Source organism: Diabrotica undecimpunctata, chromosome 8 (assembly GCF_040954645.1).
Source record: "Diabrotica undecimpunctata isolate CICGRU chromosome 8, icDiaUnde3, whole genome shotgun sequence".
Lineage (NCBI taxonomy): Eukaryota > Metazoa > Arthropoda > Insecta > Coleoptera > Chrysomelidae > Diabrotica > Diabrotica undecimpunctata.
The window spans coordinates 28,727,056-28,754,226 of record NC_092810.1 but is presented as its reverse complement, the minus strand read 5'-3'; the positions used below and the strand labels follow the sequence as shown (position 1 = coordinate 28,754,226).

The following is a 27,171-nucleotide window of genomic DNA, read 5'->3' as shown; positions in this document are numbered from 1 at the left end:
TCAGTCCTGTTCCATATAAGTGACATATGAAAGTTTCTAAGGTTTCAAAAACTTCATTACAATCGAAGTCAGTTTCACCAAGTTGGATAAAAGCATCTTGTTACATTTAGCGCATGCGTCTAGAATTACTGATCTAAATGGAACGCGCATCATTATTATTTTAATATTTTAAAATAATAATGATGCAAAATTAATGTCCAAACAGAATTTGTAAAATTATAATTAACTAATGAAAAAAAATTCAATCAATTTGAAAGTTAAAAAAAATATTGAAAATATCTAAGTACAAAGTAAATTTCAAAACTTAAAAAATTGATAATTCCACTATTAAATTGATTTTTATTAATAATTATTTGTAAAATGTTAAAGGAATTCTACAAATTGAATTTTACCTATTGATAAATAGAAATAATATATTTTGTATTTGATTATTAATGTAATAATAAATCAGATTTTTCTTATATCTGAACAACCATTATTTATGCAATATAAATTTAAAAACTTTTTTATTGTAATAAAAAATAAGTAAAATTACTATTTGTTATACCAAAAATATTTAATAGTTAACACTATAAAATTACTTTAATTTAATAAAATATCAAATATCAAACATTTATTCAATTAAAAATTAATTCGTAAAATATTTATATTTAAGAAAAAAAAGTGATTTGTAAAGTAAATATGACTTTAGTTGGAAAAAAAAAAGATTATCGTAATATCATTTTAAAACTACAAAATATTCTATAAAAGATTCAGACGATGACGTAGAGTTTTATCAAATGTTTTAGAAAAGTTTTTCTAATTTTTTTTCTTATCGTAAAAATCGTTTGAAAATTTTTGGAAAAAAATCATGGTATAACTTGAAAATTATTACCGAGACCTAAAATGCGCAGGCAAGTAGTACATTTGACCCCGTTTTATAGCTCTCTGTACCAACCCAGCTGTCCGCCCTTTTGGATTTAGAGTTTTTAGGGGCTAAATAATGAGCCATGAAAATGGCGGAAATATTACTTATCGTTAATTTTCCCCCAAAAAATTGCAATTTCACCCCTATCCGCCACCCCTTATGTATCCACTCTCGCGTCCGCCCTTTGGGATTTCGTCTGGTTATACCAAGATCTTACTCTGGGCAAATTTTCAGCCATATTATCGATCGTTAATTTTTCTGAAAAAAATTACAACTTCATCCCTGTATAGCCACCCCCTGTACCACGAGGGGCGTCCGCCTGTAAGGCAAAGTCTTAACCCAGTTACAATGAATATATTCCAATAGAGAAATGTCATATTACTGATCAGTTCAAAATTTCATTTCATACAGACATTAAAAGCAAAGATTAAAACCCTTGCACCGAAACCGCTAGCTAATTGCCGGAGAGTTTAAACAAAAATTAAAATACCAACCTGCTTTATTATGGGAATAATTCCATTGTTACTACCCAGAAGAAGAGCAATTACCTGCAAAGCATTCAAAAAAATCGTGCAGTGTTATTAAGTACATTTAGTGTGCAATTTAAAAATAAACACAAAAGCTTGGTTTCTGCAACAGCCCGAGGAAAGAGGGAGAATAATTTACTATCAGTAATAGCTGTCAAATAAGACAGGTGCACTAAATTGTATTTAAGTAGTATAAACTGAAATTTGTGAAATTTCCAAAGAAAAATATTGACTATACGTCCTAGGTCTACAATGTCTGTTAGGCAAATAAATATAAATACATAATGCAAACATTAAACATTAGCTTTAAAAGTGTTTATCAATAAAACGCTAGACAGTCAATGTACGAGGTGTGGCTATTATTAAAGAGACCCACGCGGTAAAATAATTTACTTTGATTTCATACATATTTACTTACTATCATGTTCAATATATACACATCCCTCTTCTTCTTCTACTGCGTATCCGCTACTGACCCTATAGATGCTCACAAACAGCTGGTAAATGGTATTTTAGAAAAAACCTTTAGTGATAAGTCAGTCGCCGGCGCTCGGTCCACAGCGACATTCGATGACTAAATGTTTCAGTAGAAACCTAAGACTGGTGAAAACACTGAATCTTTCTTTTGGAATATCAGTTATCTGGGCTCATTGTGTAGTGTCTTTTTCATTTTCGAAAAAAAATAAAATCTATCTCAAGATAAAGTTGAAAATAGTACATGGAAATTAAAAGGTTTTGTTTGAATATTAGAAATTATTATGATGAAATATTTGGTGGTTTTATTGAAGTGGTGTTAGAGCTAGTGCATAACATTATTGTTGCTTGTGTCTAAAACATACTTCTCTGATTTTGTATAACCTTATTTTAGGCCTATATTGGAATATCAGTTATCTCGGCTCATTGTGTAGTGTCTTTTTCATTTTCGAAAAAAATAAATTCTTCTATCTCAAGATAAAGTTGAAAATAGTACATGGAAATTAAAAGGTTTTATGTTTGAATATTAGAAATTATTATGATGAAATATTTGGTGGTTTTATTGAAGTGGTGTTAGAGCTAGCGCATAACATTATTGTTGCTTGTGTCTAAAATATACTTCTCTGATTTTGTATAACCTTATTTTAGGCACTTTCTTATTATTTTGTCATTAATAATATTAAATAAAACAGGTTTCAATTTGTCCTTCTTCCTAGATTAAAAATCTGACATTATAGATGCTCATAGACAGCTGGTAAATGGTATTCTAGATAAAACCTTCAGTGATAAGCCAGTCACCGGAGCTCGGTCCACAGCGACATTCGACGCCTAAATGTTTCAGTAGAATTAATTACTATTTAACTGGGAATAAGCCACAATTAAAGGTTAAAATACGTTTATTGACGTTTCAATTTCCACTTCGGAAATCGTGTATTTTGAGAACGATTTCCGAAGTGGAAATTGAAACGTCAATAAACGTATTTTAACCTTTAATTGTGGCTTATTCCCAGTTAAATAGTAATTAATTTAAAATGCCACAAGAAAATAGCTTCAGAACAATATTGTTTCAGTAGAAACCTAAGACTGATGAAAACACTGAGTCTTTCTTTTGGAATATCAATTATCTCGGTTCTTTGTGTCGTGTCTTTCATTTCCGAAAAAAAAATAAAGTTTTCTAGAATTTTTACCAATTTATAAGTCTAGTCTTCTAAATATGTGAATTTCTTTTCTTGTTGGTTAATTGTCAGTTCTACTTTTACCTTATATCTTTGATATGTCTTTTATGCTGTCATTCGTTGTGTTTTAGTCACGTTTTTACGTTTAATATAATATATTGGAAGTTAATTGAGCAGCAAGTTAGCAATTTCAACACTATTTTTCTTCGTTTTTTATAGAGGCGTTTATTTTCACTTATATCTTTTATATGGTAGATCAGTCTTTATAATGTTAATACGTTGGCGTACAACATTTTTTACAAACATTAAGAAGTCAAATTTGCACAAATTTTGAATTACTATACTAAACTTTATATTGAAACTTATAGCTATAAAATTTATCTAATTTTTCGAAACGACGGTAGTTTCGAAAGATCGACATAGGAAAGTGGAGGGGATATCTGTTTCAGCTCCGTTTTTTTTTTTCGGCATCGGAACTTCAAATTGCAACACGTAGGAAAAATTTACATTATCTCGGCTTCCTTTGCAGCTGCAAGCCTCTTTATTTCATTCTGGGGTAGCTCGTCGAAATATGAATAACTACATAGTTTTCACTGGTCCATTTGAAATTCACCCTAAATACTTACTTTTTTTTTTAATTTGCTCGAATAGTCTGTCGCAGTATTAATAATGATGACATAATTTTCACCCCCCATAAATCTCGGAAAATCCCGGAAAATCAACATATGTTTTTTCATTTTATATCAATGATGTAATAATTCTTATATATTTTATAAATTAAATTTCAGGTAATTTTTTACACATTATATTTTTATATTCCTTATATTAATTATAATTGTTTGTATTTTTATAATTAACAATATTGATTTTTATTCTATTTTTCTTACAAATATGATATACAATATTAATCTAATCTGCCTTACTGCTTTGATAAAATAAGTCGATTTTTTCATCACTTGCCTTATTAAATTTTGCAATGTTTATTGAACTTTACTTTTTTTATTTTCTTTACATACATTGGTTTAAAAGTTAAAATTTGGTTCATTTATTCGACTTCACTGTCAGGTCTGAACCTTTTTGTTGCAGGTTGTTTGTCTTCACTTATTAAGTCAGTCTTTCCATACATTTACAATATTAATGGGCGATCTTAATGCCAAGGTGGGTCAAGGTAAGGTAGGAGAACAAGTAGGAAAATATGGACTTGGAAACAGAAATGACAGAGGAGATCGATTGATTCAATTTTGCCAAAGTGAAGACTTTGTAATAAGAAATACCTTTTTCAAATTACCTCCTCTACGGTTATATACATGGACATCTCCACAACATACCAAAGAAAAAATAGTGAGAAATCAAATAGACTACATTATGATAGCAAGGAGGTATCATAATGCTGTTAAATGTACTAAGACGAACCCAGGAGCTGATATAGGCTCAGATCATAACCCGGTAGTTACTGTGATAGAGGCGAGACCAAAAAAGATTAGAAGACCACACAGAAAGGCACTAGATTTAAATAAACTTAGAAACAAAAATATACGACAAGAAACAGGAGAAGAAATAAATGAAAACCTCCGTTCAGTGCAGCAACAAATTAACGATACAAACAACGTTAACCAAAAATTAAAGTACATAAATACAGCTATACAAACAGCAGGAAAGAAACATCTTACAAAAACAACAACAAAGAATAAGGGGTGGATGACACAAGATATACTAGACTTGATGGAATAAAGAAAAAAGATGAAGAATTGCCCAGACAAATACAAAGAAATAAATAAACACATAAAAAAGAGAATAAAAGAAGCCAAACAGGAGTGGATTAAAGAATAATGTGAAGAAATGGTAACCTATGAGAAAAAGTACGATGCGTTCAATATGCACAAAAAAGTAAAAGAGATAACAGGAGGCATAATGAAATGCCAAATAGGTAAACTTAAAGACAAAGATGGAAATCTTATTGTAGATCTATAGAATAAAATAAAAAGATGGACAGAATACCTGAATGAATTATTTGAAGACGATAGAAACAACTTAACTCAGATAATCAATGTAACTGGGCCAGACATATTGAAAGAAGAAGTAAAGAAGTAAAATACGCAATAAGAAACGCTAAAAATGGAAAAGTAAATGGACCCGATGAAATTCCTACAGAACTGTTGAAGCTTTTGAATGATAAATCCGTAACCATAATATTAAATTTTGCAGCGAGGGGCTAAAACAGTTTCCCCTCCACTTTCCTATGTCGATCTTTCGAAAGTAACTTCGTTTCGAAAGGTTTTAAGTTTCGAAAAATTGGATGAATTTTATAGCTATAAAATTCAATATAAAGTTTAGATTTTCATTCAAAATTTGTGCAAATTTTACTTCTTAATGTTTATAAACAATGGAGATATAATTAACAAAAAATTGTCGCTAACTTCGTTCCTATTGTTCATAGAAGGTTTATTTTTTTTGTTAAATGTGAGTTTTTTTACCAGCTATCTAATGGTTGTACGTACAAGTCTGTAGCTTGAAAAATATAGAAGTTATTACAATTGTTTATAAGTAAAAAACATACCCCTTTTTCAAACGTTTATTTTGTAAATAATTTCGATGAAAACTCAATATGCATTTAACTTCTGAGATAGTCTAAGTCTTAAAGAATCTAATGAAATTTGCTGAATGTGTCTAGCATCATGCATAGGGCAAGCTCAATAGTTTAAATAATTAGCCTCAGAGATAAACAAATTAAATAACTTATAAAATATTTGACTGATCAGGGGGAAATTTCGCACAAATCTAAAAGATAGTAATTCCTTGATGTTTAAATGTATTAATACCATTTTATTTTGTTAATAAAAAAATTAATAAAATTTATAAATTAGTGCAAAAAAACTACTTTTTTGCAAATATCTCTGTAAATTATTTATCAATTTTATTTGAAAAAACGGGAAAATAAAGATATTCTTGATATAAAAAAATGGTATAAATATTGTTTATTTAAATTATAAGGCAAAAAACTTATAGATAAAAAATCAAATTCTGGCCATAAATTATTGTTAAAAAAAAACGCAAGGTAAAAATAGGAGTATCTTTTTATCTATTCGTCATCTAGTAACCCCCACCTATGTCTTAAAAGCTTCAGATATCTGCGAAACATTTTGCCGTGAAATCGATGATTTTTGTATAACCAGACTGGGCTAATTTATTTAATTTTGATTTTCTAAATTTCTTGATACCTCAGCAATATTGTTTGTACAGGTACAATTAGAAATCACGGTCCCAGTATTTTCAAAATTTTGTAAAATCCTTTGAATTGTTGAATGACTTGGAATTGGTTTATTGCGATATCTTACGCTAAATAAAGAACTGACAATTCGCGCACTATTGCCTGAATAAAACATTTTTATTATTGTTACTTTCTCCTCAACTGAATACATTTTTAATCAACTTTATTGTTTATTTAAACAATAAATCACAAAATAAAAATTTTGGCAATTCAAATATTGTCAAATATCAGAAACATCAATATGACCAAACGCAACATGTCATACACTTTCTTGCACAGCGTGTGGCCTGACTTTAAGGGGTGGGCTGAAAAATGTATATTCTTGCAAAATTTTGGAATACGTTTAATTCGTAGAACAATTTTAACATTTGTTTTCGATATTTCTGTTTTTTTTTAACATATTTCAGTCCTCTACAAATAGTTTTTCTTGACTTTTGGTGTAAAATAATTAGGGAAACAAGAATTCAACAATTTAGAATTTTCCACTGGGTTAGTTTGACGACTAACCACCCTGTATAAATTTCCAAGGCAAAACAGACGATGCTAAAGACGTAAAGGAGATATGGAGGATCTAAAAGTTGCATCCCACAACATATCTCCTCATCTAAGCAAAAATCTTTGGCCAATTGGTTTCTTGACTCATAAAGAGTATACCGAAATAAAAGAAAGGACAGTTAGGACTTGATTTCACGTATAGTGCATCTGTATATTCACTTATACGTATTTTATCCCACCAGGATTCATCAGAGCGACTGGTACAGAAGCTCTAAACGTGAAAACAAATCTTTTCCGTCAATATTTGATGGAAGAAATACGTATAAGCGAATATACAGAGGTACTATACGTGAAATCAAATCTTAACGGTCCTTTCTTTTATTATGAATGAAATGAAAAGAGGCAGTAGACTTTTAGTGAGTTCGATGATGTCAGCTCGCTGACAAAAGCAACGGCAAAAGATTTAACAATTGAATTGACATAGAAAAACTTCGAGCAGAAGTGAAAAGAAAGAAGGCATCACTTTTCGACCCCTTGCTTTTTTGATGATCTCTGACTGAACTTTAACTGGACCACAAGTTTTTCCATCTTTAAGGTATATTATTGCTGCTGTCACTTCCTCTATCGCTAAAATGCTCCAAAAAGTACCATCCATTGTCAGTGCTGGAAATATCCAGCGCAATATCCCAATAACCAGCGAATAGTCAACCACTGGAATGTTGTAATTGACTAACCTCTTGACAGACAATGTAGAGTTTGCACAAACTTTTTGCGTGTATAAATTTATTGTCAGATCGAACCAGATGACCGATATTTTTACCAGTTTTTTACGTGGAAGATCGACCCGGAAGTGGATCATGTTCAACATCTTCTCGGTCATCTTGAAAACGCTTAATCAGGTCAAAAACACGTGCATGAACATTAATATACCTGTTCAAAATAAACTATAAGTTTTATTAGCAGTTTTTCCAAAGTTTAACAAAATTCAATGATCTACTCTCATACTTTTCAAAGACGAAACAGAAAAAATCTCTAATGAAAGGAACGTGTGGATTTAAGTACATACGCAAACCTACAGTATTGGTAACAGTTTTCACGCTAAATAGCTAACATTCACTGGCATTTGGCGCATTCGGTTTAGTTATTTAATAGGCACACCTCGTACTGCACAACAATTATAACTTTCTATTTTAGTGTGTGAAGAACTACAGTACCGTACCAGGATAAATATATCGGTGCCTTACATTGTTAATAATACTGACGGTCTAGAGGGCGCTTGAGACAGTTACAGCGGATCACACAATGTTAAAGACTTTGTATGTTTACAGATTTAATAAACACTGATATATGGTAACAGCGGTTGGACATTATGATGAGCAATGTGTAACATAGTCGTTCTGGCAGGTAAAAAAAAATTGACTGGAAGATTGAACAGAAATGTGTTAACAATAAAGGAAAGTTTTGTCATTTCGTTCTATTTCAAGGAATTAAAAGTTCGTGGGGAATGTATATAAATGACTAAGATAGACGTCATGCATAATGAAGCAGCACTTTACACAGTATATGTAAGAGATTTATTCATTCTCGAAGCTTACTGAACTCTAAAATAGAATCAGTATAGGAGGAGCATCATCAGTGTAAAAAGCATGTGATGCAATCGTTAACGACCAAACAACACAATTTAATCTAATCTAATATTCAATGCAAAAGCATCTAACGAACAAAGCATCTATGAATCAACTAAGTGAAGGAAACTTACCTCGGATGCAACTATTTCGGAATTAACCTTGTTTTTATCTCTTTCTTTCAACTGAATCAGAAGAGCGTCGATTTTCTTTTGGGCTTCGTCACGTTCCTGTTCTCGCTCCATGGCTTGTTCTTCGAGGAATTTGTTAGTCGTGCGATATTTCTTATCTGCCGCTTCGATCTGCAACGAAAATGAAGGAAAACATAATAAGGCTGAAAAACCATTTAGGGGTGTAATTAACTTGTTCTGTCTAATTATGACAAAGACAAACAAATCTTTGTAAAAGTATTACAAAACATGTAAAAAAGGGCAATTAAATGTAAAAGACAATTGTACCAACAATATTTAAGTTGAATTCACACCCAAGAGAGCGGCGCCAACACAAACAAAAATCAAAGTAAAAGGGCTAAATACGGAATCCACGGAATACTTATACAGAAAAAGAATATCAGAGAAGATCGCTGGGAATGAATTATTAGAAAACGATAACATCGAGGAAAGGTGGGAAAAACTCAAAAATAACATAATTAACGAAGCAACAGAATCACTTGGAGAGGGAATAACATATCGAAAAAGAAAACACCATGAAACGAATACTTTAGTTAGACAAATAAAAAGGGAACACTGGCAAAGCTTCTTAAACAGATGAAACACGACTTCTAGGAACACAAAAAGAAATATGGAGGCTTCTACTTTCGATCCCTACTTGCTTGAGGAGAAAGAGGTAAAGGAAGCATTAAGTAAATTAAAAAATAGAAGATCACCAGGAGAGGACAGAATACCGAACGAACTCCCAAAGTACGGAGGACCAGATCTGACCAAACAACTATTAAAACTAATCCAAAAAATAATAGAACAAAACAGAATTCCTCAAGAATGGAGATCAAGCATCCTAATACCTCTCTTCAAAAAGGGAGACAAATCGGACACGGAAAATTACAGAGGAATTAATTTATTAAACACAAAACTAAAATTAACAAACAAAGTGATAACAAATAAAGTGAATGAAATTATAAGACTAGAAGAACAACCAACAAGGTTTTAGGTCGGGAAAACCATGCACCGAGGACGATATATTTATAATGAGGCAAGTACAAGAGAAATCATTAGAATACAATAAACCGGCATATATATGTTTCGTAGACCTTAAAAAGACATTTGATATGGTTAAATTAAAGGACGTTATCTACCAAAACAACACCATAAATGTAAAAGTAGAAGAAAAACTAACCGGCCCTATTGAAGCTGGCAATGGGGTGAGACAGGGATATTCCCTGAGTCCTCTATTGTTCAACCTGATTATGGATGTAATAATAAAAAAAGTAAGGACTAAAAAGGATACCAAATGGGAGAAAAACCATTATGCTGCACCAATTTAATATAACCGCCAGAAAATTTAACATGTTAATTTCCCCAAAAAAAGACAAAATGCATGGTTACAACAGCCAAATTTACTAAGATGTAATTTGGAGCTGGAAGGTGAGATAATAGAACAAGTGTTGGAGTTTAAATATCTAGGCATCACATTATCTAGCTACGGAAAGCTCGAAACTGAAGTGGAAGATCAAGTGACTAGAGCAAACTGAGTCTCAGGCTGACTGAATGAAACAATATGGAGAAATAAAAATACAGGGAAAGAAATTAAAGGCAGAATTTACAAAAAAGTCATCCGACCAATAATGACATACGCGGCAGAAATACGACCTGACACAGAGGACAAAAAGCATGTTAGAAACAGCAGAGATGAAAACACTTAGCAAAATTAATGGTAAGTCACTGTTGGACAGAGCTAGAAGTATAGATATACAACGTAGATGCAAGGAGGAGAAAATAAGAAAATCAAGAACTAGGTAAGAAATAGAAGAGCAGAATGGAACGATCATATAAGCCGAACGACAACGAATAGAATAGTAAAGAAGACAAGAGACGGTTCCCCAATAGAAAGACGATCAGTAGGAAGACCACGAAAACGATGTAACGACAACTTACAGGAGGCACATTGAAAAACAGACAGTCATCTCTACATAAAAGAAGAAGAAAAAGAATATTTAAGTTCCAAATTAATACAAGACCAAATGAAATATAAAGAAAAACAAACAAATGTACGAAGAAAAATTTCTAAGAAGAAGAACGAGTCTTGGAAAAGAAATTGACAACGAATAAATACTTATCTGGGAGGAACTAGAAGCATAGAAGCTGGAAGTTAATAAAAAAACATTAGAAAAGAAAAGAATGAAGACATAAGACAGAATATAAAGCCTAAAGACAAAAATGTGCCATTCGTCCTCTAGACATTTTGGGCACAGCTGATTTCCCTCGTTTCAACGAGTAATCCATAGGTATACCAAGCACCTTTTAAATCTGATTTTTACAACTTTAAAAGAGTTTTCACCCTTATAACAGTTGGCCTGCTGTTTTTGATGTGTTATGTGTCAACAATCACTCTTTCACAAGGTGTTTGTAACCTATAAGACAAATCTCTGAAGATGGCATGTTACATGAACGAATGTACTCTGCTGATTTTAATAAATTTTTTTACATATTATCAAGTTTTTTGAGAACATACACCTGTTGCCAGTTTGACCTATAGTCAGACAGTGTTTGACAAACCCATATTTAATTCATAAACAGTTTAATTTCTGTACTAAAACAAACAATATCATGAAATAAATACACACAAAATCAGCAATGATCACTTATGGATGTTAAACACAATTTCTTGAACAATTTCCCCGAATTTATTTTAAAACATATTTCAAAATAGTAAAAAAAAATCATGAAATAGCTATCACAAGCAATAACAAACATTCAACTCATCGTAATACTTCATTATAATTAACTAAAATAACATAAACATTTTTTATCAGTTGTACTTTTAACTGCTTTCATAAAGAATATTGGTGTATAATAGGCCAGTTGATGGATACAATATTCGGTGTTGAAACGATATACGAAACAAAACAATAAAAGACTATATAAATGATGCAAAAGACAAAAGAGAAATTTGAAGAAAAAAAAACGGAATTGATTGTTGACAGGGGTGTACCTGCACCCCGCGCGGAATAATGAAAGTTAAATCATGATTTCGGATATTTTTTATCAAAGTTAAAAACTTATGAAAAGTACACCATACCTACAGAAAAATCTCAATTTTAACGCGAATGCAATTTTTGTGATTTAAAAATGATTTAATTTAGAAAAATACAGTGTGTCAATTTGAAAAGGTGCCACCGCCTATAATTTGGTCCCTAGAAAATCGAAAATATTCAAAAACACGTCAAATTCATTTTGTAGACCAGTTTTCAACTAAATTACATCAACCCTCTAGCGGAAGCGGACACAACCCCCAAAGTCTTTAATGGAATGAATGAATTTAATTCATTCTACAAATTGATGATTCAAATATTGTTAATCAGAAATGTTACTAAAATATATACACAACGCAAAAGTCTAGGGATATTTTTATACATAGACGTATTTTGTTTATCTGTAATCAACTTAAAAAAAGTAATACAAAATTTGTAGTTTAAATTGTTGTTTAATATGTCAAAAACCATAAATTGCAAAAACAAAACAGAAAATTGAAGCGAAAACAAATATTGCAAATCACCCATGTTTCACATACCACCATAAAATGTCAAAAATACGAAATATAAACTTAAAATAAAGTGTGGGCCACCACGTTGGTTTATCACAGCTCTACATCTACTGTTCATGCTCCTAATCACATTGTTAATGTCTGCTTGAGGTAGTTGTGTCCACTGTTCTCTCAGAAGCTCTTTTAATTGAAACTCATTGTAGATATTGCTCATATGTGGAGTAATTTTTCGTTGGAGCATGTCCCATACATGCTCAATGGGATTCAAGTCCGGTGATTGTGCTGGCCACGGCAATACATCAATACCCTCGTTATCCAACCAGTTTGTTACAATATGCGCAACATGTGGCCGAGCGTTATCATGCATAAAGTAAAAATTTTCCCAACGGCAGCAGCAAACGGGCGCACAACAGGTTCAAGAGTGTCCAAATATTGCCGACTTGTGAGAAAGCCACGTGGGAAAATGAGGTCAGTTCTTCCATCAATCATGATTCCGCCCCATACCATTAATGTAGCACCTCTGTATGCATACACTTCTTGAAGATGTCGTAATCGTTCTCCATTTCCGGGGAAATGGAGATTTCCAACTCTTGTCCGACGAGAATCTGGATGAAATCCATATCTAAACTCGTCACTAAACAAAACTGTGGCCCAGTAATTGTCAGTCCAATTCTGAAACTCTTGACACCAGGTTAATCTTGCAGCGCGATTGCCTCTAGATAGAGGTGGACATCTCAGTGGTCGCCGACTACGTAGATTGGCTTCATGGAGACGATTCCTTACAGTACTGCTGCTAATTTTTACATTATGTGTAAGCTGTAATTCATTAACCAGCTGTGATTGTTGGCTGCCTTCTGGCATTTAAAATTAAATATCGGTCTTGAGCGACGGTTGTAGAGCGACCACGTCCTGGATAGTGCTCGGCTGGACTCCCAGTGTCTCTAAACCGACGCCACAAACGACTTACGATGCTTTGTGAGACACCCAGCTGGTCAGCAACTTGAGTTTGTCACATACCAGCTTGAAGGAGGCCCACGGCTGTATTCATCTCGTCCAACGTTAAATGTTGTCGTTGCATGGTAAAAAGATAATATCTTTAACTCACCTATTAAGCAAGAATGGTATAAAGGGACTAAAATTAAAAATAAACATAAAAACATAAAAATGTCGATTTTTTTGTACCTTATAAAAAACATTCTAAAACACGTATTGCTATCAGTTTTACAATTTTTTTTGATAAGAAGTGAGTGTCTGTATCAACAATTATAGTACAAGCTAATTTATATGGCCACGAAATTGCTGTCATTGGTATTTTTCAAATTATTAAAATATCCTTAGACTTTTGCGTTGTGTGTAGGTTACTGTAATTGTAAGGTAAGATCAATGACGTATAATATATTATATTTATTATGTCATTGGGTAAAATAAACACTTACTATAAAAATAAAATGACGTCTAACAAACGTCAACGCTTTACCAAAATAAAATTAAATTAAAACTAAATAAGATTAAATAAAACTAAATAAAGGTAAATAGAATTAAATCAAATTAAATCAGGTTAAACAGAATTACGTAAAATAAAATAATAGCTATACCTGTAAAAACGCTGCTATACCGTTTCTGCTTCATTTCCCATGTAAAATCCTATAAAAAAATGCTAAGGCTCATTCTACTCACTTTTTGAGCGTTTTGTGGTGGGGGAAGACTAGTTCGTCGGATCGTGACGTATGATACATCATTGGAAAGGAGAGGGGGGAGCTAATGTGTTGAGACAGAAAAAACACATTGCGGGATTGCTAAGAGGGCATTACATCATATCTCCTTTGTTATTGGTCCGATTAAAGCGAGTAATACGTTAAATGAAAGGAAAGGATTTCACGAATATATTAAGATAGAAAAAACAAACAAGGCGACTACCAAAAGGGGACTACATAGTGTATTCATTATTAATAGACGTATAGTTACATACGAGATGTCATAGGGCACTATGGATAAAAATAGTTTAACTAAAAGACAAATTTTTAATTATTGACTTACAGAAGGCCTTAGGCTGAGTAAAAAATAAAGGACTAATCGAATCCTAACACGCGACACAGCAAATAAAACGGGAGGATATAACAAATATATTCAGATAGAAAAAACAAAATACGACACATCACATGACACTATGGAGAAGAAGGCTTCTGGCTGAGCGCAAAATAAAAAACTAAACGAATCCTAACATGCGACATAGCAAACGAAAGTGGAGGAAATAACGAATATATTGAGTAAGAAAAAACAAACAAGCCGATACCGAAATGGTAATACACAGTATCTTCATTAATAATGAACTTGTAGCGACATACTAAATATCATAGGGTACTATGAATACAAATAGATCTACTATAAGACAAATTTTGATTTATTGACTTATTTATTAAGTCAATAAATCAAAATTTGTCTTATAAAGAAGGCCTCTGACTGATTACAAAATAAACAACTGATCGAATCTTAACACGCGACATAGCAAATGAAAGGGGAGGATATAATTAATATATTCAGATAGAAAAAACAAACAAGGCGACTACCAAAAGAGCACTATACAGAATCTTCATTACTATGAACGTATAGCGACATAAGAGATATCATTGGGCACTATAGATAAAAATAGATTTAGTATAAAACAAATTTGGATTTGTTGACTTAAAGAAGGCCTCTGGCTGAATACAAAATACACAACAAATCTAATCCTAACATGTGACATAGCAAATGGAAGGGGAGGATATAACGAATATACGATTATTCATATAGATAAAATAAAATACGACATATCACATGACACTATGGATGATAATTAATAGACATATTTGCTTTATATATAAAGCATAAGGTAAATTTGCTTTATTGACCTGAAAAAGACCTCTGACTGATTATAAAATAAACGACTAGCCTAATACTAGCATATGACACATCAAATCAAACGACGTGAGACGTATAGTGCATATAATGTATATAGCGTGCCATTTTTAGTTTCACATACTGCTGCAGAAACATGTCTTTTAAAAACAATATTGGGTAACTCCATTAAACTACGTCGTGGATTTTTTTATAACGAAAAATTTGTTTTAAAGATTATTGATATGTAAAATTGGCCCAAAAACTTACTTTTTTTGTACATATCGTATTTTTACATATCGTTTTGTACATTTCAAATGGTCATTTAGTTAAATTTATCTATATCAACAACTGGCTTTACCCGTTGTCTTTTTTGCTTTGGGCTTCTTAATTTTTCACCACTATTGGCTTTTGCTGCACTTTTATTTACAAGAGACCCGCTTATATTTAACGCCGCTGCTACTCGCCAAAAATAAAACTTGCACATAACCTCACTTTTTACTCGAAATGAAATTATATATTGCGCACAACATTTTACATCAAAATTTAAAAAGGAATAGTACAAATAATTACTTACATCTCTAACTGCTTCAAACAGAAGTAATATAGATTTATGGTCACGTTCTGTCTCAAAATAGGTAATTAAAGAAATGACCATTTCCTGGACACAACTTCCTAAAGCTTTAGGCATTTTTGAAAATTCATAAAGGTTTATTAGTTCTCAAAAGAACTTTTTTAGTTTAATTTGTAGCAAACATTGAGATGACAAAGTAAATAACCAACACGACCTAACCTCCAATTCGCAAACATAATAACAAATAGCCGCGAGAAATGAACTGGCAACACTGCAATAATTTGCCCGCTGATAATTCACAAAAAGTCACTAGATTATAATTATCAGAACCTACGCATAGGGAGTTTGCTGTATGGGTGGACATTAAAAGTTACTAGAATGACATCATTTCAATCTTATTGTAAAAGAACTATAAATTATCTAAAAAATAAAAAAAACGCACCTGTTGCTGAAGATCAAACCGTTCTCTATAAGATTCTTCCTTAATTCTCTCTCCTACTCTACATAGTTCTTCGATGAGATGTAATAAAGTTGGATCGGCACTGGCTCTCGACTGAGACAAGACATTTCTGGCTTTCTCTTGAAGATCCACCAAAGCGTTCATCGTGTCACCTGAAATAAACGATCATAGTATAGAAGTATTCAAAAAACCATCTTCTCGTTACAATCACAGAGAGCCATACATATCACAACAAAAAAGGAAATTATTAAATATTTCTTGAAAATAGTAAATGTAGAGACTCACTGCACAAATATAAAATACTCAAAACAGAATAAATAAATAAATTAACTTGCCCTGAAGATAACTACTTTAACAATATTAGAATATTTCAATTATAGTCACAGCGTAATTAGCTCGTAAACAAATCACGGTAAATTGTAAACAAACAATATGATCCCTATCGCTTGCTAGACCCTCCGTTGATCCATTTCAGTATCCAACAATAATTAATACAAGAATTAAAATAATCAAAAAAAATGTAAACAAGATAAGTTTCTAATAACTGCTATCATAAATTGATAATCATACTAAATAATTTGGAAGAAGTTCACAGACAAGAATAATTGTTATTTAAAAAACCAATGGTTAATGATAGGTTAGTTATACTAATGATATACCTAAAAGCAATGACAGCTGCACCAAAGCAAGCTAGCTGTCGCAAATACCACATATTTTGGATAATTAGCTTAATAATAAGAATAATAATAATAACGTTTATTTATACAAAGAATTTCACGTATAATAAAAAATAATGCAATATAGTACGTCCATTCTATCTTTTCCCATGCATGAAATTATTCACGAATTACTTTTTCTACTAGATCTCTTTTTTACTCAAAAAAAAACTAGTATTGTATAGTAAATACAATTTACTCAAAATTAAACCGCTTGTCCATAGAAATCACAATAAGTTAAACAAGGATCAACAATATGGCATGTCTTTGATACCTTGTTTACCGTAAATTTTGACGTTTATAATTTTATTTGACAGTGACATTAGCTCATTTGTCGTGTTTATTGATTTATTTAATTTTTTTTTTGGTTTTTCAAATTATTTAACTTGTAGTCTTTGGGCACAGAATAAATAACAATCAGAATGCCCACTCTCAGATGCCGCCTTTGAAGTGTGTCAGCACGCGATCGCCATATTTTAAACGGAAACACAGACTCAGATTGAGAAATTTGTGACAAGCTACGACAGAACTGTAATTTAAATTTTTAGAGATTAATAATTTAGTAAATTTGAAATAATTTAATCTATTCTTCAACTAAAAGTACGACATAAAGTATTGCATATTATGTCTATGGTTGCCGTAAATTAATTAAACCGGGTTAATTTTTCTATGTACACCAGATAAAATTTCCCTGAACAGCACTGGTTACGTTTAAAACATGGCTGATTCCGTCTGCGCAAACGAGATGTGCGTACTTATCTTGACAAGCAGAGTGGGCATTCTGATTATTTTATTATTCTGTGCTTTGACACAGACCACTAATAACTAGAAATTTCACGCAGATAACTCAAGGTCAAACTAAACTGAATGTCATTTTTAGTACCGATACAAATCTTTCGATCTCGCTATTCTCTGCAGTTTAGGTTTAGAACAAAACTAAAAATTACAATTGTCAATTGCCAATTGGCAGTAATTGATTAGCATTAACTAAATTTTTAAGTCTCAGTTAATTTGTAGTTATCAAATATAAGTTGTAAAACGAACGTATTTCTTTTATTTCATACCGTATATTCATTTTACGCTTTAAAATATTATTTATATTATTATCTCTTTCAGATACAAGTTGTTATTTGACTGTCTTAACTTATCTTTATGTATAATATGTCGTATTTTAGTGTTTGCCGCGGGATAAATAAATCATAGTTTGTTGCACTTTTTTAGATTATGATTAAATCTTCTGAATAACTAGTCATATTTGTATAGTAGTTTTAATATTATTGAGTCAGGCCCTGATCCCACCGCCATATTGGTATGATCGTTAGCCACACGTACTGACGCTATTTTTAATACACACGTTAATAATATGCTCATAGCTTCTCCATAGATTTTTACTCGATGTCATGGAGTCATAGATTGTTTGAGTTGAAAGTCCTCCAACAAGTAAAGATGCACAATCTACACACATATTTCAATCATTTGAGTTACCCCGTATTGGGAAGATAACAATTAATAATTTTCCAATTGGTTACTATTTTATGAAACTTTTTAGTTGCAGGACACAATTATGCATAGTTACCAAAAGAAGAGATTTTAATTGTACACACTGATGAGAGTAAGGATTTAAAAGGTAATTGTACATAAAATTTTATATTTTGTATTGTCATCAGCAGATTTGTAAACATTCTCTAATATGATTAATTATAAAATTAACAGTTTGCTTAACCTTCGGATAGTGATACTAGTTTTTTATAAGTTTAGTTGCCCCCGTGTGATAGACCAGCTGGGGCTAAAACTAAAAGTAAGAGCTTGCCTGTGTTCATAATGAATGACCCATTGCTAAAATCTAACAAAGATATATGAAGGTACTGAAACATTCTAGTACTTACAATAAATTGTTTAATACTCACATCAAAAAACAGTCTACTAAGTCTCTCACGCAGTAATGCCACTATACGAAGGTTAATGTAATGAATAGATTTTGCCTTGTAAGGATTGAATAAAGAGATTAACATCACATTTACTTTTAGGTGTTTCCCTTAAGAAGATAACACCGCTGAAAATATTGCAGCAGTGTAAGATATCAAGAAGTACAATTACCCCTAAAAATAAAAAATATATATATATATATATATATATATATATATATATATATATATATATATATATTGTTATGATGTGTTTTTTGTTTGAATGATGAGCAATGAGTAATTTTAATAATATATAGGGTTTTTATCGCGGTTCTCAAAGAATTAGCTTGTAAGTACTTTTTTAAATTATCTTTATTATAACTATTATGAAACACACATATATATCTAACCTAGTCAATGTAAATTTAAAATAAACTATCTTTAAACTGATATTCTTATAAAACTAATTAAATTCTATAGACAATCTAAAATTTAAACAAACTATCTTCAAAATTGAAATTGTTATGACACTAACTAAATTATATTAACAAAATTTTGTACCTTTCTTTCACTGAATGCCTAAATGAACTGTTTTCCACTAAGTATATAGATTCTAATCACCACTGAATGTCTTCGTACTTCAGTTATCCTTGTTTTTTTGTGAAATTACTTTTTCCAATTATCAGCTTCTACCAATTTAAGATATAGTTTTCTTCACCAGCATTTATACACCACCAACCAAACCAGCAAACAGCATTTATATTTATTCTTCTTTTCAATATACCAATATCCAATTATTATAAGTTGATTTATACTAATCTCCAACCACAATATAATTTAATTTCTTCCAATATACTTTTATAATCTTCAATAATTATTTGTGTATAATTATAAATGTGCATTAATTATATGCATAATTTTTAATCTTCATTTAACTCACTATATTAAACAATTTGACTATTTGTACCTGATTCTCTGACTCCAAATAATCTTTCATATTTCTTACTAAACTTTTCTGATTGACTTCTTGAAAATTCTGAACAATTTACTTCACTAAATGTGTCTAATAACTTTCATAATAAACTGGCCTGACTTCTGACTAAAAACTTCCAAAAAAACTGCCATCTTGAATCCAAATCACGGGTATTTATATGTTTTTGGATTTCTAGAACCATCTCGTAAGATATCATGTTCCAATTTGTTCTATTTAATACTTGTCTGAATTTTCTGGAACAAACCATTTCGCAAACATGGCCATCTCCGGAGATCCAGAGAATTCCATTCTTTTCTATTAATAATTTTGTTTACATTTAGGCTTTTCAGATCAGAATATATAATTAAATTAGTAACTAACACTCTAATTTAATAAAATACACATTTCAAACAATATATTCTTATAACCCCACTTTATATTCCCTTATGATTAATTTCTATCTGTCAAATTTCTTACTGTATAGTTGGTTGCCTAGGCACATGGCTCACTTAAATCTATTTACAACATTAAAATTACTAAAATACAACTTTTTACAATTATTATATGCTAATTTATTAAAAATGCCCTCACATAAATAATTTTTATAAAATTCTCTAGTATATAACTTATTTAAAATAATCAAATACTTTTTTATATCTAATATTATGTAGTATATAACTTATAAATTATTTTCTATAAACCCCAATCGTATCAATACCCCAAAATAATATTTAAAATAAATAATTTACTTATTATTTTTTTAAATATTAATTTTCTCATACCTTATTAAATTTAATAAATCAATTTTTTTTTTATTTAAAATGTGTTAAATACATCCCTGTTCGCTGTCTATGTCAAAACAGAGAACAACGGAGCACAATTCGGCTATTCTATGGTCAAACTGTCATGTCAAATGGAACAATGGATGCGATATCAGAGAATAAAATATAACCTTAATTAAAAATATAATAGATATGGTGTTCTGTTTATTTATAGACAAAATCTAGGAATTATTTCCATTCAAAATAACTTCATCAATATAAATTGGTAAGTTTTTCCACTTTATTATATTAGAAAGACATTTTTATAGCAATTATAGTATCTAACCCCAAATTATGATTTTTAGAGTACCAAACAATTTCCATATGTACAAAATTCAACAAGTATGATGTCAAATTTATTCACAACAAAGAAATCTACCATCTATCTATGAAATGGATCTATCAGTAAGTTATTAGTGTTATTATATTTGTGTTAAAGGTATAGAAATCATTATTCAATCTCTTCATGATATTGAAAAATGTCGTTGATATGAAATATGCCTCTTAGTCTGTTCTCTGCATCTATTAACACATAACTATTTAGTCCATTCTGATTTTCAATTGTATATGGACCTTCAAACATTGGTTGTAATTTCTTACAACGGTTTTCTTTAACATTACTTTTTCTAAGTGAACGAATTAACACTAGGTCTCCTTTTTGAAATGTGATTGGTTTTTTTATATTTCGATTTTGTCTTCTGATATATTTTTCAGCTTTCCTCCTAATTCGGTTATTCACTTTCTGCATTACTTGTTCTAACATATCCTGATTATATTCACTAATCCACTTTCTGTTTCCTATATGGCCAAACATTAAATATTCTGGTACTTCCTCTGTATTCAAATTATGTGTATTATTTAAAAAATACTCTACTTGTGGTATATGTTGCTGCCAAGTTTCGTGTTGATTTTGGCACAGTATCCTTAAATATTTTATAACTTCTTTAATATATCTTTCTGCAGGATTTGCCTGAGGATGTCTGATAATTGTAAAATGAATATTGATTCCCTTTTTCTCACAAAATGTCCGAAATTTTTGGTTGTTAAAATATGTAGCATTATCTATTATGCAATTTCTAAATGGTCCTATTTCTTCGAAAAATTGATTAATATATAATTTTAATGTTTTAACATTTGTTCTAGAGCAGGGATATAGTTTAATAAATTTTGTATATAAATCAACTATCACTAGTATATGCTTTTTTCCTGTTGGACTGAGAACTAAATTTGAAATAAAATCCATGGAAACTGTATTTAGTTTTTCATATACAACATTAGATTTATATGTGTTCTGGTTTTTTAAATTCTTTTCTTTGTTTAGTTGACATATTGGGCATTGGGTAGTAATTTCTTTTGCTATACTTATGTCATTCTTTGCAAAATAATTGTCCCTAAATAGCATCCATAGCTTTCTTGAACCAATATGCATATAATTGTTATGTAAATTTTTCAATATTTTCTTTGCTAAAGTTCTAGTTATTACATATACTTCTATGCCATTTATTATTTTATAATATACCCCATCTTTCCTAAGGACTTTTTGTTTTTTACTCAAATTGATCTGATCTTTTATAATTTCTTCTTTAGAATATAATCCAGTACTTTCTACTAATTGATTTAATCCAATTTTTATTGTTCGCTGCCCTTTTTGTGATGTATTTTCTAACCTTGATAAAGCATCTGCCACTATATTGGATTTTCCAGAAATGTATTTGATTTCAAAGCAGTATTCACTAAGTATTAGACTCCACCGATGTATTCTACTGTTTCCATATTTGTTATTTAATATAGACGTTAAAGCTTGGTGATCTGTTTCTATTGTAAATTCATTACCCAACAAATAAAATCTTAATTTTGTGACACAGTGTATTATACTTGCTAGTTCTAATTCTGAAACTGAGTAACCCTTTTCATGTGGCTTTGTGATTCTTGAAATGAATTGTATTGGGTATTCGACCCCATCATGTATTTGTAATAATACCCCTGATAATCTCTCTATTGATGCATCTGTTCTTAGTATGAATGGCTGTGTATAGTCAGGATAGTATATTTTCAAATTTGACAGAAAAATGTTTTTAATTTCTTGGAATGCTAGTTCTCTTCTCTGATCCCATCTCCATTTTACACCTTTTCTCAGTAGTTCAAGTAATGGAATTTCTTTTATACTTAGATCTGGTATCATCCTTTTATAATAATTAATTATTCCAATAAATCCTCTTAAAGTTCTTAAATTGTGTGGTGTTTTATATTCCTGAATGACTTGTGTCCGTTCTGGATCCATTTCGATTCCCTTAGTGTTAAGTTTATAACCTAGATATATTACTTCTTTTTGAAAAAATGTACATTTTTCTTGATTTATTTTTAGTCCAACTTTGTCTAATCTATTTATTATAATTTTTAGGTGTTTCTCATGATCTTCAGCCGTTTTAGAAAAAATTAAGATATCATCAATGTAGTGAATTACAAAATGTTCATATTGATCCAAAATATCATGAAGACATCTACATAGAGCACTGCAAGATGATTGAAGTCCAAATGGTACTACTTTGAATTGATATACTACTCCATCTATCTGAAATCCTGTATACTGTCTACTTTTTCTTTCTAGTGGTATTAACCAGAAACTATGCTGTAAATCGATTTTAGTGAAAAATGACATTCCTGTAATTCTTCCTAATATTCCATCTATACTCATTGGTGCTTCAAATTGCTTTTCAGTAATCTTGTTAATATTCCTTGCATCCAAACATAACCTGATTTCACCTGATCTTTTTCGTACTACTACTATGGGGTTAATAAAACGTGTGTCTGCCTTCTCAATGATCCAATCTTCTAACATATTATTAATTGTTTTGTTTACTTCTTCTCTGTATTTATATGGTATTGGGTATGATTTTGTTTTTAAATCTTTTTCTTCTTTAACTTTTATACTATGGATATAATTTTGTGCAATTCTATTTTCTTTATTGACAAGTCCCTTGTGTTGCTGCAATATGGAAATGACTATTGATTTATATTCTTCAGGGCAATTTAAAACTTTTATCATATCTTCTTCTTTACAAATAAAATTATTCTTCATTATGTACTCATTATTCCTTGCTTCCAATTTTACGCACTCCGCCTCGTAGGCATCCATCTGCTTAAAATTTCCATTCCTTAAATATTCACTACAATAATTATTCTTTACATTCTTTTGGGACATTTCCCTATCATCAAAATACATTTCTTCTTCATAAACATCATTATTTTCTTTTAATAATATCCTATCAACTCTTATTCCTTCTTCCACCTCATCTTTCTGCATAAATTTAATTATTTGCCCTTCCAAAGTTACCATTTTTTCTTCAAAATCTATCTTTACTTTCTTCTTTTCCAATTCATCATTTCCCATTAATATATCAACACATAAATCCTTGACAATAAATCCTTGCATATTAATTTCTTTATTAAGAATATTAATTTTAAAATTGGCTAGTTTATCAATTTCACCCAACTTCTTATTATTTGCACCAACAATTTTAATTTTTGGAATCTTTATTATATCTGATAATTTTAATGTATTAAAAATAAAATTCTCCGAGACTAAAGTACTTTCTGAACCAGTATCTATCATAATCTTAATCATTTTATTTTTGGCCAAAGCATTTATATAAATTAAATTAATAGATTCAATAATTTTATCTTCATCTAGAGAAATAAATTCAGAAGGTTTTTCATAATAGCAATGGCCTAACTTGTAATTCAGAAAGTTTACTGCACAAAATTTTGATTATTAGAATTGTCAGATTGTATCTGACCACTTGGATCTGATGTCCTATGTCCTTCCCTACTATGACTTCTACTCACATTTTCCTGCCTTGTACTACTTCGTTCCCTGTCTTCGCAGCTCCTATTCCTTCGAACACAATTTACCTGTCTGTTATAGTTAGGTCGCTCTGTATTCTTTCTATTGTTAAAATCTTGTCTATTATTATTAGTACTGTTATTAAAATGTTGTCTATTATAATTAGTATTATTATTAAAATTTTGTCTATTATAACTAGTATTATTATTAAAGTTCTGTCTATTTGGATTACTGTTATTATTATTAAAATTTTGTAAACTATCACCATATCTATAATTATTGTTATATGATTGTCTATATTGTTGATTATCATTCCTACCATATTGAAAGTTATTATTGTTTTTTCTGTTGTTATTATTACTTGTCATATTGCCTCTTTGTATTCTTTGAATAAAATTAATAAAACTATCTATTGTTTGAATATTTTGTACAGTTACGGTTTGCACAACATCAGCATCAAAATGTCTAGATACATTTAAGACTGTTTCATCCTCTCTAAGTGGTGGTTCTAAATATTTTGCAACTGTTATCAATTTCAATGCATAATCTACCATATTTGATTTTAAATTTTGATTATACTTTCCAAAATATAGAATTTCTCTAAACTTGGCTTGCTCTAATTCACCCCAATAATAATTTAAAAATTTATTTTCAAATGTTTGAAAATTATCTAAATCATTCTCAATACTTGCAAACCAAATTGCTGCATTGTCATTTAATGTCATTCTAATATAATCTTTAATATCATTAATATTATTCACAAATCTTAATTTATGTTTTAAACTATTTATGTATACTCTAGGATGCAAATTTTTTATATTACCAGAGAATTTAATCCCAGTCTCATTTGTTAAATTTAAGTAAGGTCTCCCTATGTCTCTCATTTGTGAAATATCATCTATTCTCTGTTCCACATTTCTTATTTGATTACTATTTATTTGGATATTTTGTTGTATATCGTCTAATTTTTCTTCTGTGTTTCTCCTGTCTTCATTATTTTTTACTTCTAAGTTACATTTCTCCAACTCTATTTTCTGTTCTATATCTATTTTATTATCTTGAATAATCCTCTTTACTTCTGTCCTCTCATTTTCTATCCTTTTCTTGTAGTCATTCCGTATACTTTTTATTTCATTTGCTACTTTTTTCTCTGCAGTTTGAAGTTTTTTATCCATTTGTTTTTCTATTTGCTTTACAATTTTATTATTATTATCTTCTATTTTCTTTTCTAATTTTCTATAATTCTCTTCCAATTTCTGTTCCATTTTTTTCATGTCCTCTTTGACTTCTTTTGAATTCTCTTCCATTTTTTTTGTATTCTCTTCCATTTTCTGTTCTATTTTTTTTTTGTCTTCTTTGACTTCTTTTGAATTCTCTTCCATTTTTTTCGTATTCTCTTCCATTTTTTTGTTCATCTGCATCATTAATGACATCAAAGCTGCCATATTGACATTTTCCTCTCTTTCTGGATTCATTTCTGCAGTATCTTGTGGAACTTGAACTAAACTCTCCTCTTGTATAGGTTGTGTTTCTACTTCCACATCTTCTTCATTCTTTTTGCTTCTTGTACCTTTCTTTCCTTGAGACATTTTGAGACTTTACTTGTTCAAATATAATTAAAAATAAAATCTATAATTTTTTCTTTCTAATGAAAATTAATTTAATTATATGAGAGCACTTATCTTCCCAAACTAATTCTTTTAAATAGAGAGCCACCGCGTTGGGTGCCAAATTGTTATGATGTGTTTTTTGTTTGAATGATGAGCAATGAGTAATTTTAATAATATATAGGGTTTTTATCGCGGTTCTCAAAGAATTAGCTTGTAAGTACTTTTTTAAATTATCTTTATTATAACTATTATGAAACACACATATATATCTAACCTAGTCAATGTAAATTTAAAATAAACTATCTTTAAACTGATATTCTTATAAAACTAATTAAATTCTATAGACAATCTAAAATTTAAACAAACTATCTTCAAAATTGAAATTGTTATGACACTAACTAAATTATATTAACAAAATTTTGTACCTTTCTTTCACTGAATGTCTAAATGAACTGTTTTCCACTAAGTATATAGATTCTAATCACCACTGAATGTCTTCGTACTTCAGTTATCCTTGTTTTTTTGTGAAATTACTTTTTCCAATTATCAGCTTCTACCAATTTAAGATATAGTTTTCTTCACCAGCATTTATACACCACCAACCAAACCAGCAAACAGCATTTATATTTATTCTTCTTTTCAATATACCAATATCCAATTATTATAAGTTGATTTATACTAATCTCCAACCACAATATAATTTAATTTCTTCCAATATACTTTTATAATCTTCAATAATTATTTGTGTATAATTATAAATGTGCATTAATTATATGCATAATTTTTAATCTTCATTTAACTCACTATATTAAACAATTTGACTATTTGTACCTGATTCTCTGACTCCAAATAATCTTTCATATTTCTTACTAAACTTTTCTGATTGACTTCTTGAAAATTCTGAACAATTTACTTCACTAAATGTGTCTAATAACTTTCATAATAAACTGGCCTGACTTCTGACTAAAAACTTCCAAAAAAACTGCCATCTTGAATCCAAATCACGGGTATTTATATGTTTTTGTATTTCTAGAACCATCTCGTAAGATATCATGTTCCAATTTGTTCTATTTAATACTTGTCTGAATTTTCTGGAACAAACCATTTCGCAAACATGGCCATCTCCGGAGATCCAGAGAATTCCATTCTTTTCTATTAATAATTTTGTTTACATTTAGGCTTTTCAGATCAGAATATATAA

The 27,171-nt window shown here is 30.1% G+C and overlaps 1 protein-coding gene across 3 annotated transcripts in view; it reads right to left on the bottom strand.

The window, feature by feature from the left end:
* Positions 1–27,171, bottom strand: part of Plp (Pericentrin-like protein) — a 147,968-nt gene that overhangs the window by 58,624 nt on the left and 62,173 nt on the right. For 2 of the 3 annotated variants that reach the window (XM_072539956.1, XM_072539958.1), the window contains 3 exons: positions 16,082–16,251; positions 8,606–8,773; positions 1,402–1,455 (listed from right to left, as the gene is read on the bottom strand). In XM_072539956.1, the coding sequence (XP_072396057.1) occupies positions 1,402–1,455; positions 8,606–8,773; positions 16,082–16,251 (392 nt within the window). The remainder of the gene's footprint in view (positions 1–1,401; positions 1,456–8,605; positions 8,774–16,081; positions 16,252–27,171) is intronic. The other variant, XM_072539957.1, reaches the window with a different exon arrangement.